Raw genomic sequence first — 16,678 nt, forward strand, 5'->3', positions numbered from 1 at the left:
GTTTCTATAATGCTTTGGATCCATTTTAATGGTAATTCACCATATCTTTACCCTTCATTAATGTAATTTGTATTCTTACCACTTTTGCATCTGGGAATCTGAATTCTTTTTAATGCTATTAAAAGTAATTGAACTAGCCCGAGGTTATACATGGTGATTTTTCATTTTTTTTTAATCCCATAGATTCCATGCAATGGAAAAGCAGCTGATCGTATCCATCAGGATGGTATACACATTCTTGTAAATATGAATGGCTATACCAAGGGAGCTCGAAATGAACTCTTTGCTCTCAGGCCAGCTCCTATTCAGGTGAAGGAATTAATCACTCAACAATGTTCATTGGGCTAAAAAGACAGTGATTTTTTTTTCTCCCTCTGGTTACCTGGCATTTGAAACAATAGGGCAGACATGCTTGACTTGAGAAAAAAAGAGTATAGTTCTTGAAGTGCACAGGACCAAAGAATTTTGAGGAAGAACACAGTGGCTACAGGTACATATATATGGAAATGTGTAATTCATAGTTTGGTATAAACAGTTCTACCTTATAAATTAGAAAACCATTTTAGCACTTTGAAAGCTAGCCTAAAATACTACCTGATTAGTCTTTGCAGAGGAAATCAATCTTCCTTGTTTGTTTACTTGATTTTGGACCCTTTTGATGAAGGTTCCTAGTCAGTTTTGGTCTGATTTTTTTTTTTCTTTCAGGCAATGTGGCTGGGATACCCTGGGACTAGTGGTGCACTTTTCATGGATTATATCATTACTGATCAGGAAACTTCACCAGCTGAAGTTGCCGAGCAGTATTCTGAGAAATTGGCTTATATGCCCCATACTTTCTTTATTGGTGATCATGCTAATATGTTCCCTCACCTGAAGGTAGGCAGAAAAACAGTGTATGGGGGACTTGGAAAGAACTGCAGTCATTTATTACCTTGGTATTGTTGCTATGCATCCTAAAAGACATTTCTGAAACTTTTTTTCTATTAGAAAAAAGCAGTCATCGATTTTAAGTCCAATGGGCACATTTATGACAATCGGATTGTTCTAAATGGCATTGACCTCAAAGCATTTCTTGATAGTCTACCAGATGTGAAAATCGTCAAGGTCAGAACCTAGACAATACTGTCATTGAAATAAAATTACATGCCTTTGGGATCTTTTCCCTAATGATGCATTTTGTGTCATTTCTTAAAAAGATGAAATATCCTGATGGAGGAGACAATGTGGACAGCAGTAATACTGCTCTTAATATGCCTGTCATTCCTATGAATACTATTGCAGAAGCAGTTATTGAAATGATTAACAGAGGACAAATTCAGATAACAATTAATGGATTCAGTATTAGCAATGGACTGGCAACTACCCAGGTGAGAATAAACATGTACTACCACGTATGCAGTTACATCCTCTAATGCTCATAATTCCAGGAGGTAAGCATCATTATTCCTTTTTTATAGATGAGGAAATGAATTCAGTGGAAATTGGCATCTTACATAGATGTGTCTGATTTTAAAAGGTCTCCTGTATTCAGCCAGTGGATGGGTTAATGAGAATCTACTGTCTTAATATCATTCCCTGCCTGTGGCTTTACTCTTATCAACAGTGAACTATAGTAGGCATCATACAGTTTTAGTTTAGCTCCTCCAGTAATCCATTCCTGTCCTTGTCCCTAACCTTTCCTTCCCTGCTCCACTGGTACCTGTCTTCTTTGCTTCTGTAATATTTGGGAAAAATCTTTACATGTAGCACAGCATGTTGTAATTCCCTAGGTTTGTATTCTCCATTCAATTGAATTACATTAGGGCCCATGTCATAGCCACAGTAATGCAGTATATGTCCAATAGATCTATATTGTGTAATTGGGTACTTGAGTAAGAGAATATGTAGCTCTGTCAAGAGATTATAAGATAAGGATCTCTGACCTCTTAGGAGTTAACACTTTTAGTAGTCTTAGCAGTTTATGTCAAAGGTGCTCAAAATGAACTCTGCTCTCAGGCCAGCTCCTATTCAGATAAAGTTGTCACTCAGAATGTGTATTGGGCTAAAAAGACAGTGATGTGTTTTTCTTCCCCACTCTGGTTACCTGGCATTTAAAACAATAAGGCAGACATGCTTGACTTAAGGGAAAAAAAGTATAGTTGTTGAAACACAGGGACAAAGAGTTTTGAGTGAAAACACAGTGCCCACATGTATGAAATGTCCATACACACCTGAAACAGTTAAATAACAATGTGAGACAGTATTCAGGTATTTGGGAATTGCAAGGTAAGACTATAATTGTGTACATAGGTGCTTAGAAATAGTGATGATCAGTGTGAGGAGAGATGGTCTTAGAGATCAGCCTTGAAGGGTGGGTGTGACTTAGAAGAGGACATTGCATTCATGAAGAAAAGAGTGAACAAAAGCTTGCTGTTGAACAAATAGAGTTTTGAAGAGAACTTTTTGGCTTAAGTGAGAAGTTCCATAGCACAGTCCCCCCAAATTTAAGATAATGCTGTTTGCTTTTTCCCCTTGTTTTTAACTTTGTATGTCATGAATATTTTCTCCATAGTTAAGTTGATAGGACTTTTCCACCTTAAAGATACTTTATTGATTTTAAAAAAGACTAAGTTCCCTTTAAATGTAATCATAATATTCTTGTTCTAGATCAACAATAAGGCTGCCACTGGAGAGGAGGTTCCCCGTACCATTATTGTAACCACACGTTCTCAGTACGGATTACCAGAAGATGCCATCGTGTACTGTAACTTTAATCAGTTATATAAAATTGACCCTTCTACTTTGCAGATGTGGGCAAATGTGAGTATGCGTAGATTCAATAATGTCTATGGAGACTAGTAAAGATTCTGTATACAGGCCATATCTTGCTAAGCTGCGTCCCAGCCCCATTCAGGAGCTGTGTACTCATTTCTGATCTGCAAAAGAGTTGTAGAGTTTCAGCCATTTTTTATTTCTCCTTCCAGTGTCTAAATATTACATTATGAACCTTACAAATTTATTCAAAACCGGGGATCAGCAAACTTTTTCTTCTAAAGAGCCAGATAGTAAATACTTTTGGTTTTGTACTCCATACTCTCTGTTAACATGTACTCAACTTTGCCTCTATAGCAGGAAAATACCACAGGCATTATGTAAATGAATGGGAAAAGGTGTGTTCCAATAAAATTTTATTTACAAAAAGAGGCAACGTGCCACATTTAGCTCACAGGCAGTAGTTTGCCAACCCATGGTCTAAACTGAGAGCAAAAGCTGTCATGTACATCCACCCATGTTTAACATTCTTGTACTATTTTACAGTTGCAACCAAGGAGGAATCAATCTGGGCCATTACCTCATGGTCAGTTCATGAGACCAGTTTGTATAAGTATGGCATCTGAATGTTCAAACGTTGCTATCTGTAACTGGCCCTTATACCCTGGAATAAAAATGGAGATAATTCTTGGTTGGTTTTGTTCCCCATGATGTCTGGGTTTTTGTTTGTTTGGTTGGTTTTTGTCTTTCTGGAGGGGAGGGTGGAAAGAGGAAACAGATGAGGACAAGTTAACTGTCCCTTAGTCTTCACTTTCCAATGTTCATAAAGTCTGAAAACCAAAAGCTTTTTCATAAGGTGGTGGCAAATTTATTTATTTGCCAGCAAAACTACCTGAACCAGAGGTTAGGCTGTTGGTCGTCTTTTATTTATCCCATTTATTATGAATATTTCTGTATCTTTTTTTTTTTTTCAATATGAAAAAAGTTTATTTTTAGGACTGTTGAATAATTTTTTTATATTCATTTTATTATCATTAATCTACAATTACATGAAGAACATTATGGTTACTAGATTCCCCCTTTCACCAAGTCCCCCCCACAAACCCCATTACAGTCACTGTCCATCAGCATAGTAAGATGCTGTAGACTCACTACTTGTCTTCTCTCTGTTGCACATCCCTCTATATCCCCCCGCCACATTATACATGCTAATCGTAAGGCCCCCTTTCTTTTTCCCTGCCCTTATCTCTCCCTTCCCACCCCTTGTGCCCAGTCCCTTTCCCTTTGGTAAGCGTTAGTCCATTCTTGGGTTCTGTGATTCTGCTGCTGTTTTGTTCCTTCAGTTTTTCTTTGTTCTTATACTCCACATATGAGTGAAATCATTTGGTACTTGTCTTTCTTCGCCTGGCTTATTTCACTGAGCATAATACTCTCTAGCTCCATCCATGTTGTTGCAAATGGTAGGATCTGTTTTTTTCTTATGGCTGAGTAATATTCCATTGTGCATATGTACCACATCTTCTTTATTCATTCATCTACTGATGGATATTTAGGTTGCTTCCATTTGTTGGCTATTAAAAATAGTGCTGCGATAAACATAGGGATGCACCTGTCTTTTTCAAACTGGAGTGCTGCATTCTTAGGGTAAATTCCTAGAAGTGGAATTCCTGGGTCAAATGGCTATTTCTATTTTGAGCTTTTTGAGGAACCTCCATACTGCTTTCCACAATGGTTGAACTAATTTGCATTCCCACCAGCAGTGTAGGAGTGTTCCCCTTTCTCCGCAACCTCGCCAACATTTGTTGTTGTTTGTCTTTTGGATGGTGGCGATCCTTACTGGTGTGAGGTGATATCTCATTGTGGTTTTAATTTGCATTCACTGATGACAAGCAATGTGGAGCATCTTTTCATGTGTCTGTTGGCCATCTGAATTTCTTCTTTGGAGAACTGTCCAGCTCCTCTGCCCAATTTTTAATTGGATGATTTGCTTTTTGTTTGTTGAGGTGTGTGAGCTCTTTATATATTTTGGATGTCAACCCTTTATCGGATCTATAATTTATGAATATACTCTCCCATACTGTACAGTACCTTTTTGTTCTACTGATGGTGTCCTTTGCTGTACAGACGATTTTCAGCTTGATATAGTCCCACTTGTTCATTTTTGCTTTTGTTTTCCTTGCCCGGGGAGATATATTCAAGAAGAGGTCACTCATGTTTATATCCAAGAGATTTTTGCCTATGTTTTTTTCTAAGAGTTTTATGGTTTCATGACTTATATTCAGGTCTTTGATCCATTTCGAATTTAGTTTTGTGTATGGGGTTAGACAGTGATCCAGTTTCATTCCCTTACATGTAGCTGTCCAGTTTTGCCAGCACCATCTGTTGAAGAGACTGTCATTTCCCCATTGTATGTCCATGGCTCCTTTATCATATATTAATTGACCATAAATGTTTGGGTTAATATCTGGGGTCTCTATTCTGTTCCACTGGTCTGTGGCTCTGTTCTTGTGCCAGTACCAAACTGTCTTGATTACTGTGGCTTTGTAGTAGAGCTTGAAGTTGGGGAGTGAGAGCCCCCCCACATTATTCTTCCTTCTCAGGATTGCTTTGGCTATGTGGGGGTCTTTGGTGTTTCCATATGAATTTTTGAACTATTTGTTCTAGTTCGTTGAAGAATGTTGCTGGTAATTTGATAGGGATTGCGTCAAATCTGTATATTGCTTTGGGCAGGATGGCCATTTTGACAATATTAATTCTTCCTAGCCAAGAGCATGGGATGAGTTTCCATTTGTTAGTGTCCTCTTTAATTTCTCTTAAGAGTGTCTTTTAGTTTTCAGGGTATAGGTCTTTCACTTCCTTGGTAAGGTTTATTCCTAAGTATTTTATTCTTTTTGATGCAATTGTGAATGGAATTGTTTTCCTGAGTTCGCTTTCTTTTAGTTCATTGATAGTGTATAGGAAAGCCACAGATTTCTGTGTGTTAATTTTGTATCCTGCAACTTTGCTGTATTCCGATGTCAGTTCTAGTAGTTTTGCAGTGGAGTCTTTAGGGTTTTTTATGTACAATATCATGTCATCTGCAAATAGTGATACTTTGACTTCTTCTTTACCAATTTGGATTCCTTGTATTTCTTTGTTTTGTCTAATTGCCGTGGCTAGGACCTCCAGTACTATGTTGAATAACAGTGGGGAGATTGGGCAGCCCTGTCTTGTTCCTGATCTCAGAAGAAAAGCTTTCAGCTTTTCACAGGTCAGTATGATGTTGGCTCTGGTTTTATCATATATAGCCTTTATTATGTTGAGGTACCTGCCCTCTATACCCATTTTGTTGAGAGTTTTTATCATAAATGGATGCTGAATTATGTCGAATGCTTTTTCAGCATCTATGGAAATGATCATGTGGTTTTTGTCCTTCTTTTTGTTGATGTGGTGGATGATGTTGATGTATTTTCGAATGTTGTACCATCCTTGCATCCCTGGGATGAATCCCACTTGGTCATGGTGTATGTATGATCCTTTTTATGTATTTTTGAATTCGGTTTGCTAATGTTTTGTTGAGTAATTTTGCATCTACGTTCATCAGGGATATTGCTCTATAATTTTCTTTTTTGGTGGGGTCTTTTCCTGGTTTTGGTATTAGGGTGATGTTGGCTTCATAGAATGAGTTTGGGAGTATTCCCTCCTCTTCTATTTTTTGGAAAACTTTAAGGAGAATGGGAATTATATCTTCTCTGTATGTCTGATAAAATTCCGAGGTAAATCCATCTGGCCCGGGGGTTTTGTTCTTGGGTAGTTTTTTGATTACCGCTTCAATTTCTTTGCTGGTAATTGGTTTGTTTAGATTTTGTGTTTCTTCCTTAGTCAGTCTTAGAAGGTTGTATTTTTGTAGGAAGTTGTCCATTTCTTCTAGGTTTTCCAGCTTCTTAGCATATAGGTTTTCATAGTAGTCTCTAATAACTCTTTGTACTTCTGTTGGGTCCGTCGTGATGTTTCCTTTCTCATTTCTGATTCTGTTGATGTGTGTTGATTTTCTTTTTCTCTTAATAAGTCTGGCTAGAGGCTTATCTATTTTGTTTATTTTCTCAAAGAACCAGCTCTTGATTTCATTGATTTTTTTTCTATTGTTTTATTCTTCTCAATTTTATTTCTTCTCTGATCTTTGTTATGTCCCTCCTTCTGCTGACTTTAGGCCTCATTTGTTCTTCTTTTTCCCATTTTGATAATTGTGACGTTAAGACTATTCATTTGGGTTTGTTCTTCCTTCTTTTAATATGCCTGGATTGCCATATACTTTCCTCTTAAGACTGCTTTTGCTGCATCCCACAGAAGTTGGGGCTTGGTGTTGTTGTTGTCATTTATTTCCATGTATTGCTGAATCTCTATTTTAATTTGGTCATTGATCCATTGACTATTTATGAGCATGTTCTTAAGCCTCCATGTGTTTGTGAGCCTGTTTGCTTTCTTTGTACAATTTATTTCTAGTTTTATACTTTTGTGGTCTGAAAAGTTGGTTGGTAGAACTTCAATGTTTTTTAATTTACTGAGGCTCTTTTTGTGGCCTAGTATGTCATCTATTCTGGAAAATGTTCCATGTGCACTTGAGAAGAATGTGTATCCTATTGCTTTTTGGTATAGAGTTCTGTAGATGTCTATTAGGTCCATCTGTTCTATTGTGTTGTTCAGTGCCTCTGTGTCCTTACTTATTTTCTGTCTGGTGGATCTGTCCTTTGGAGTGAATGGTGTGTTGAAGTCTCCTAAAATGAATGTATTGCATTCTATTTCCTCCTTTAGTTCTGTTAGTATTTGTTTCACATATGCTGGTGCTCCTGTGTTGGGTGCACATATATTTATAATGGTTATATCCTCTGGTTGGACTGAACCCTTTATCATTATGTAATGTCCATCTTTATCTCTTGTTACTTTCTTTGTTTTGAAGTCTATTTTGTCTGATACTAGTACTGCAACACCTGCTTTTTCTCCCTATTCTTTGCATGAAATATCTTTTTCCATCCCTTGACTTTAAGTCTGTGCATGTCTTTGGGTTTAAGGTGAGTCTCTTGTAAGCAGCATATAGATGGGTCTTGTTTTTTTATTCATTCAGTGACTCTATGTCTTTTGATTGGTGCATTCAGTCCATTTACATTTAGGGTGATTATCGATAGGTATGTACTTATTGCCATTTCTAGTTTAGATTCGTGTTTACCAAAGGTTCCCGGTTACTTTCCTTACTATCTAAGAGTCTAACTTAACTCACTTAGAATGCTGTTACAAACACAATCTAAAGGTTCTTTTCTATTTCTCCTCCTTTTTATTCCTCCTTCATTCTTTATATATTAGGTATCAAATTCTGTACTTTTTGTCTATCCCTTGATTGACTTTGAGGATAGTTAATTTAATTTTGCATTTACTTCATAATTAGCTGTTCTACTTTCTTCACTGTGGTTTTATTACCTCTAGTGACAGCTATTCAACCTTCGGAGCACTTCCATCTATAGCAGTCCCTCCAAAATAGACTGTAGAGATGGTTTGTGGTTGGTAAATTCTCTCAGCTTTTGCTTATCTGGAAATTGTTTATTCCCTCCTTCAAATTTAAATGATAATCTTGCCAGATAAAGTAATCTTGGTTCCAGGCCCTTCTGCTTCATGGCATTAAATACATCATGCCACTCCCTTCTGGCCTGTAAGGTTTCTGATGAGAAGTCTGATGTTAGCCTGATGGTTTTTCCTTTGTATGTGATCTTATTTCTGTCTCTGGCTGCTTTTAGCAGTCTGTCCTCATCCTTGATCTTTCCCATTTTAATCACTATGTGTCTTGGTGTTGTCTTCCTTGGGTCCCTTGTGTTGGGAGATCTGTGGATCTCCATGGCCTGAGAGACTATGTCTTTCCCCAGTTTGGGGAGTTTTCAGCAACTACCTCCTCAAAGACACTTTCTATCCCTTTCTCTCTTCTTCTGGTATCCCTATGATGCGAATATTGTTCCGCTTGGATTGGTCACACAGTTCTCTCAATATTCTTTCATTCTTAGAGATCCTTTTTTCTCTCTGTACCTCAGCTTCTTTGTATTCCTCTTCTCTAGTTTCTATTTCATTTATTGTCTCCTCCACCGTATCCAACCTGCTTTTAATACCCTCCATCGTGCTCTTCAATGACTGGATCTCCGACCTGAATTCATTCCTGAGTTCTTGGATGTTTTTCCGTACCTCCATTAGGATGTTGATGATTTTTATTTTAAACTCCCTTTCAGGAAGAGTCATGAGGTCCATATCACTTAAATCTTTCTCGGGAGTTGTTTTAATATTTTTACTCTGGACAGGGTTCCTTTGGCGTTTCATGTTTGTATATTGCACCCTCTATGTCCAGAATCTCTATTCTGGAGCTGCCCAGCCCCTGAAGCAATGTTGGGGGTCTCAGGGGAGCAGTACTGGTGCCTGGGGGGAGTAAAGAGATGTTCCCCACCTCCCGGCTGCTGTGCCTCTCTTCACTGCCTGAGCCAGTGGGCCGGGCACACAGGTATAAGTTTTTGTCCCAGAGCAGCCAGATATGGATCCCTGCTTTCCACAAGCGGCTGGAATCCCAGTCTCCCCAGGAACTCTGCCTGTATTAACTTTCCAACCCAGTAGTCATGTGAGTCTCATGAAAGCACCATGAAATGTATGTTTGTGCTCCCAGCACAGATCTCCGGAGCTAGGTATTCAGCAGTCCCAAGCCATCCACTCCCTCCCTGCTCCGTTTCTCTTCCTCCCTCCAGTGATCTGGGGTGGGGGGTGGGGGGTGGGGCTCGGGTCCTGCAGAGCCACAGCTCTGGTAGGTTATCCTGTTGGCTGAGGCCTGCTCTTTTCTCCAGGTGTGTGCAGTCTGAAGCCGTCCTCTTTCCTGTTGCTCTCTCAGGATTAGTTGTGCCAATTAAATTTTCTAATTGTATCCAGTTTTAGGAGGAAGCCTCTGTCTCTCCTCTCACACCACCATCTTTAATCCAATCCTCATATTTCTGTATCTTGATGCAGAGATATGCATATGTTTGTATACAGGGAAGTGTGGCTGAGAGTGTTGTGTAATGTATATACACTGTACTGCTTTTTAAAGATCTGAAGTATTCTGAATTCTATCTGTTCTCGTGGCTTTCAGAGATGGGATGGTGAACTTGTGTGGTACATTGAGTAGATGTAGGTCTAAATTGGGTTAGCAAACTGGCCTGTGGGCCACATCCAGCCCCACTGCCTGTTTTCTTAAATAAAATTTTATTGGCATAACCACACCTATTTGTTTTGCATATTGTTTATGACAGCTTTCCAGTGACAGGGGCAGAAATGAGCAATTACCAACAGAGTGCATGTGGCCACAAGCCAAAAATAATTGCTCTCTGCTCCTTTACAGAAAAAATTTGCTAACACGTGATCTAGATTAGGCAAATAAAGTTAGGGCTAAGGGTGAGATAACTTTTGTTTGTTGTGTCATTGTGGAAGATTTAAAATTTGAAAATGGAAAATTCCTATCTCATCAACAAAAACCACTGCCAGTATCAAGTGCCATAGGATATAGCTGCCTCAGATTTTGCCAATTAGCAACTTAAGCTCTGTGTTGTTTCTCATCAGTCACTTCTTTCTTTGAGCTCTCTTTGGGGACAGCTAATCAGAAATGAAACCTGTAATTCAGTTGATCTAATTCATCCTTGCAAAGGAATGACTCAAGTTTACAGTAGGCTGCTATCTGGGTGGAAAGGATAGAGTATGGTAGAATTATTAGAGATCTGTGGGAGCCCTTCTTGAGAAGGGCAGAGCTGCTATTAATTATTATTTTTATTTTGTCTACTTTAGATTCTGAAGCGTGTTCCCAATAGCGTGCTGTGGCTGTTGCGTTTCCCAGCAGTAGGAGAACCCAATATTCAGCAGTATGCACAAAACATGGGCCTTCCCCAGAACCGTATCATTTTTTCACCTGTTGCTCCTAAGGAGGAACATGTCAGGAGAGGCCAGCTGGCTGATGTTTGTCTGGACACTCCACTCTGTAATGGGCACACCACAGGGATGGATGTCCTCTGGGCAGGGACACCCATGGTGACTATGCCAGGTGAGTTGCTGATAAATCATCAGAATCTTCCTTGTTCTTTCTAAAATCTCCTTTGTGGGAGGTACTTCAGGTAAAATCATGTATACTAGAAGTAACATTTCAGGCAAGATGATAAAAAATGAGACTTGTCCAAGTCTGAGCATGTGGCTCCATTCTTTTCATCTGCATTTTGTGGATACTTAACGTTAATAACACTGCTGTTTGCGTTCTCAGATGTGCATTTGTTCTATTACAGGAGAAACTCTTGCTTCTCGAGTTGCAGCTTCCCAGCTCACCTGTTTAGGTTGTCTTGAGCTTATTGCTAAAAATAGACAAGAATATGAAGACATAGCTGTGAAACTGGGAACTGATCTAGAATAGTAAGTAAACCCTTTCTTTCCATAAACAAATTATATGGTAAAGTGAAGAAAATGAGGAAAATTTAGAATATAGGTGTTATAAAGTGAAATAATTAAATAAGGGTAATATAAAGTAGGTGAATTCATTGTATGATCTCTGGATGGGAGAAGAGCTTTTAGACTTTATAAATGAAGTGATCAATAAATAGGTTTTATTATGTAAGAGTAAATGGCTGGGTAAAAGTTAAGTCAAAATTAAAAGGCAAGCAGGAGGGGAAAAATATCTATTTCTTAATAGCCTGGCTATATAAAGACTAAAGAATATTTAGATTTTAAATCCCTTAATAGGAAGGTAAACAAGGAAATGATCAGACAACTCATTGAAGTAGAAATGGTTAACAAGAAAAAATTTTAACCTCTGTAGTAGAACTATAAATTAAAATAACATGGAGGTATACCCATTATTTGCATATAAAACGATATTTTTTATATGATACCAGTGGTAAGGGAGCATTAAGGTGCTGGCCTTTTCATACATTGGTGAGTAAGTTGGGTACAACCTTTAAAAGTTTTAAGAGCCTTAAAAAAAGCCAGACCTTTGACCCTAATAATGTCACATATTCACTATAGCATAATAAAAGAAAATCATAACTTAATGCCCCCAAATGCCTGGAAATTCAAAGGGTGATGCTTAGGTACACGATACTTTATCCATACAATGAAATAGTGTTTCTCTCGTAAAGTGAGTTTTTTGGGGGGGTACTATGGGTGATTTTTTTCCTTTATGTTTCTCTGGGAAGTAGCATATTACAGCAGAAGCTTAAAGAAGCATCCTCTTTGAGTCAGACTGCCTAAGTTTGAATCCAGACTCTCCCACTTACAAGCTTTGTGACTTTGGGCAAGTCAGTCTCTGTGTGCCTTGGTTTTTCCGTCTGTAAAGCAGAGATGAATGGTAGTACTTACTATCTTGCAGAGATGTTGTGAGGATTAAGAAAAGGTGTCCCATGTAAAACAGTTCTTGGTATTTGGTATGCAACAGATAATTCTGTATTTTCTCCACTGACATCATATACAGTAAGAAAAGTGAGTGAAAGTTTTGAGCCCATGCATTTAAAAAAATTATGGTTAATATCCATCATCCCAGAGATAACTACAGTAAATATATATTTTTTTACTTTTTGGAACTTAGTTGATTCATGCAATACTTTTTCCCAAAGTTTTGTTAAGGAAAATTTCAGTTTTACAATAAACACTTCTGTCCTACTGCCTAGATTCTACCACTAACATTTTACTTGCTTTATCAAGTACTTATTTGTCTATTTAGTCCTCTCTCCATCTAGCAGTCCATCTCAGTTGAGACATTTTGACATAAATTTCAGACATCAGTATTCTTCTCCCTAAATACTTCAGAATGGACATTATTAATTAGAGTTTAATTTTTTTGTTTTGAGACAGAGTTTATATACAGTGGAATACACAAATCTTAAGTGAGTTCTGAGAAAGACCTTCATAACCCAAACCCCTAACAAGATAGAGAACAATACCATCACTCCAGAAAGTTTCTTAATGCCCCTTCTTAGCTGGCCCTCCTCACCAACCCTCAGAGACAACCACTGTTCTGAATTTTTTTTCTTACCATGATTTTAGTTTTGCCTTTCTAGACTTACAAAAATGGAGCCGGGCAGATGTACTCTTAAGGCTTCCTCCACCCAGCATGTTTTGAGATTCATTCATGATGTTGGTTTTTATCAGTAGTTCATTCCTTTTTATTGCTGAGTAGTACTGTATAGATATAGCACAGTTTAACCATTCTCTTACTGACATACAGAGCACAGGCATGGTTTTGTTTGGAAGGTAGCATTAGTAGGGTCATGGTTGGATTGAGGCCAAGAGATAATACATAGCCATTTTATTAATCCTGTCAACAACAAACATGAAAAGGACTTTTTTACTGATTGCTTTTAAAAATGCACAGGAATGTTGTAGCTTCTCAGTCTAAAGTAATAATTCTCTCCATATAAGAAAAATCTCATGACAAATGATATGTTCAGAAAGGGGATAGAGAATTCTTACCCCCTCTGTTCTCAAAAGAATTGATTGCTCTTTTTCATGTTTTGGAGCAGAACCACAGTCTTGTTTGTATTAGGAACACTATAAATCTAAATAAACAACTCAGTTAATGTGCAAATGGAAAATTGTGGTAGACATACTGCATTTCTTTTCTCCTTGTTTTCCTATTTCATCAGAATAGTTATAAACTGAATACTTCATCTTACGTTAAAACTCTAGTTAATAATGTCCATTCTGAAGTATTTAGGGGAGAAGAGTACTTATGTCTGAAATTTACGTCAAAATGTCTCAATTGTGTCTTAGCTATTGTAAATGATGCTACAGTGAAAATCTTTGCATGGTCAGGTGTGTCTGCCTCTCTGATTATTTCTTTTAAGTAGATTTAAGTGATATTGATAGTTTAGAGGGTTATGAACATTTAAAGTTCTTCATACACGCATTGCTAAATTGTTTACCAAAGGCGTAAGAGGTTGACATTCTAACCAGTAATACATAGGAGTAGACGTGTATCATTGCCAATTATGTTTTTATTTTAAAGGTAGAAGTGAGATGAAATGGAGAAAACATGGTATCTCTTGCGTATAATTGCTTAGGAAAGAACTAAATTTTTTCAGAGGACATAGAGGTGAACTCGATTTTAAGTGTTAGCTATGACCCTTCTTTCATTTTCCAGCATTGAGACAAGGGGGCCATTCAGAAGAGAGAATAGTGTGAAGTTTGGTCTTATATTTTACCACAAAGGTTACTAGGTATTCATAGGGGCTAGTTCTGAGTTTCTGCGCTGATTTGTAAACTTGACTCTATTTTTATTACCCAGTTTGAAGAAAATTCGTGGCAAAGTCTGGAAGCAGAGAATATCTAGTCCTCTGTTCAACACCAAACAGTACACAATGGAGCTAGAGCGGCTCTATCTGCAGATGTGGGAGCATTATGCAGCTGGCAACAAACCTGATCACATGATTAAGCCTGTCGAAGCCACCGAGTCAGCCTGAGTAAAGATTCTGCAGAGGAGAATTAGCCCTATACCTGAGCCTCAACCTTCTGGGGAAAGGGAACTAGATAACATACTTTTACTTATCTGTACAGTATCATGTTGCAGATGGGTGACAAATAATGATAATAGATAGCACAGCCAGACTTGCTTCCTGCATGATAGGGAGAGAGACAAAAGATGGAAAAGTGCAGTTCCACAAGGAATCTCCATAGAATTTTGCAGCAACCAGGTGGCGTATAGGTCTGGAAGGTCTGATCTCCCTTGGTCTTCCATGGGATGGTTAGTGTGGAAGGGAGATACAGATTATTAAGCCCTTCTGTGATTCCATGGACTGACTGAGTCTTCTGAATTAATTTTTTTCTTTATATTTTGGGTCGTGGAGCTCTTAAAAATGTTTGGTTTCAGGTATTTTTATTCTTGTGAAGTGTGTATGATTCTCTTAAGATGAGGTTTTAAGCTAAAATGTTGCTCCTTGTTTTAGTTTCTGAACTCTACAGATGAATGGGGACTTTGCTGGTGTAGTCTTTTTTATAGGTTTTATAAACCACTTGAGCCTATATCAGTCATTTTAGTGTTTGACCTAATGTTTGGAGCTATCAGTGCTTTGTTTAGATGATGACTCAACATTTTTAGGGTCCATTTCCTTTTCTTCCCCTCCCCCTACTTAATTTCTCCTGTAACTGGACTAACAAAACCAAGTCTGATTCTGAACACCCCAAAGTGTTTCTCTTAAAGACATCATCTGGTGCCAAATGAAAATTGTTAGGAGTTAATAATTATTAAGGGCACAGTTTTGGTACTGTCATTGATGATGATAGTAGAGGTTTTTTTGGCCTAGTTTTGACCTATTTCACCAGTGTTTTACCTTTGACTGCCTCTTTATGCTGCTTCCAAAAGTGATAGTGTATGATAAGATTTTTACCTTCCTCTCTAAAGTTTGTTTTTTAAGTGAGTCCTGTTCTTCCTATTTCTTTCAGCAGAAATGAGATCCCAGGTAAGTATAAGTATTCAAATATAGATCAGTAAGTCACAATTATCTCCAATACATGAATAACTTGCATCAAAAAATATAGGTAAGAAGCTCTGAAGGACCAGCTGTGTATATGAGTAATTCTTTTCCAGACCTTCTAGGTATTATATAAATAACTGTCTTCTGGACTTGGTCTTGAAGTCTGTATGGATTCAGCCTCAGTAGTAGTGAACTGTACTGCTGTTTGGTTTGGACTACAAATTAGACTGTAGCCCTCCTGGAGCTTGAGTTCTTAGTATTAAAAACCATAGGAATAAAATTACTGAATTTCAATAAAGGATCGAGGACTTGAGGCTTAAATAAGCTGACATATGAATATATGTTTTGTGTTGCTGTACTGCACTTACGCTATCAGTAACAGGTAATTTTTGTCTGCTAGTAGTGTTCTAGATTATGTCTTTCCAAAGTGCTGAGGCAGTGCACATATTTTGTAGTTGCAGCTGATGCCTGAATGTATCCTAGCTGACAAATTATTGATCAATAAGAACTTGAATTTCTGAAAGGTAATTACTGTTAACCAAAATCTGTGCAAAGAGTCTCAAATGTAATTCTTGCCAGAATTACATGTTAATGAACTGTGTACCTTTTAACAGTGTAAATCAAGAAACATCAGTTTAGGGATTTCTTAATTTATTTTTTACATGATTAAATATCAGAGGTTGCCAGCATACTTGCAGAAAAACTGATGTATGAAATTCACTAAACTACTTAATGTGGAATAGGATAATATACTTCCAATGCCCTCAAGGCTGTGACCTTACAGCCATTTTACATAGCACATCATTCCTCCTATAGGGATGAACTTTTTCCTGGCACGAAAAGTAGCCGCTCTTGTTGAAGCTTTGCTTATTGTAATAGGTTTTTCTTTCCAGGTAACATGTCTGTGGAAGACTTACTTATGAGTAGAGATATAGATATTACTGGAAACCGATTGTTTTTTCTATTATACTCTGCTTTATCAAAAGTAAAACATATAAATTGTGCTACAGAAATTCAGATGTTGTCTTGCGATCTTTAAACAATAAATGAATGATTTGCCCCTAATATGGCTCATGTATTTTATGTTCTGTTAAATTGAGTGTTGCACAGAATAATGGGGTCATCCCATGGTGAAACTTAAATTTGAACAGCTCTAAAGAACAACAGGACCAGATTTCCCTAGTGCAGCTATGTACTAAGAATTATTTTGTTTTCTGAGCCATGTGTGGTGTAGGGCTGGGATTGGTGTATGATCCATTAAGGCAGCAAAGCCTGCACCTCCCAGCACACCCATTCATGCTTATTCCTGTTTTTTGTTTGACCTCTCTGGCTTGCTTTACCCTTGTAAGTCATTCTTCAAATGGACCATTCCTGCTCTATATTGTGGTTGAACTCAAACACAGGTGTGAGTAAGGAGGGTATCAATGCCTCAGTGACCCAGATGGGCT

The 16,678-nt window shown here is 37.8% G+C and overlaps 1 protein-coding gene across 3 annotated transcripts in view; it reads left to right on the forward strand.

Annotated features, from left to right (window-relative positions):
• Nucleotides 1–16,295, forward strand: part of OGT (O-linked N-acetylglucosamine (GlcNAc) transferase) — a 52,136-nt gene extending 35,841 nt beyond the window's left edge. For 2 of the 3 annotated variants that reach the window (XM_057495955.1, XM_057495956.1), the window contains exons 15-22: nucleotides 184–309; nucleotides 706–876; nucleotides 988–1,104; nucleotides 1,197–1,367; nucleotides 2,647–2,799; nucleotides 10,567–10,819; nucleotides 11,055–11,178; nucleotides 14,045–16,295. In XM_057495955.1, the coding sequence (XP_057351938.1) occupies nucleotides 184–309; nucleotides 706–876; nucleotides 988–1,104; nucleotides 1,197–1,367; nucleotides 2,647–2,799; nucleotides 10,567–10,819; nucleotides 11,055–11,178; nucleotides 14,045–14,219 (1,290 nt within the window). In that variant the 3' untranslated portion in view covers nucleotides 14,220–16,295. Of the gene's footprint in view, nucleotides 1–183; nucleotides 310–705; nucleotides 877–987; nucleotides 1,105–1,196; nucleotides 1,368–2,646; nucleotides 2,800–3,297; nucleotides 3,338–10,566; nucleotides 10,820–11,054; nucleotides 11,179–14,044 lie in introns of those variants that run through there. The other variant, XM_057495957.1, reaches the window with a different exon arrangement.
• Nucleotides 16,296–16,678: the final 383 nt, after the last annotated feature.

Source organism: Manis pentadactyla, chromosome X (assembly GCF_030020395.1).
Source record: "Manis pentadactyla isolate mManPen7 chromosome X, mManPen7.hap1, whole genome shotgun sequence".
Taxonomy (NCBI): domain Eukaryota; kingdom Metazoa; phylum Chordata; class Mammalia; order Pholidota; family Manidae; genus Manis; species Manis pentadactyla.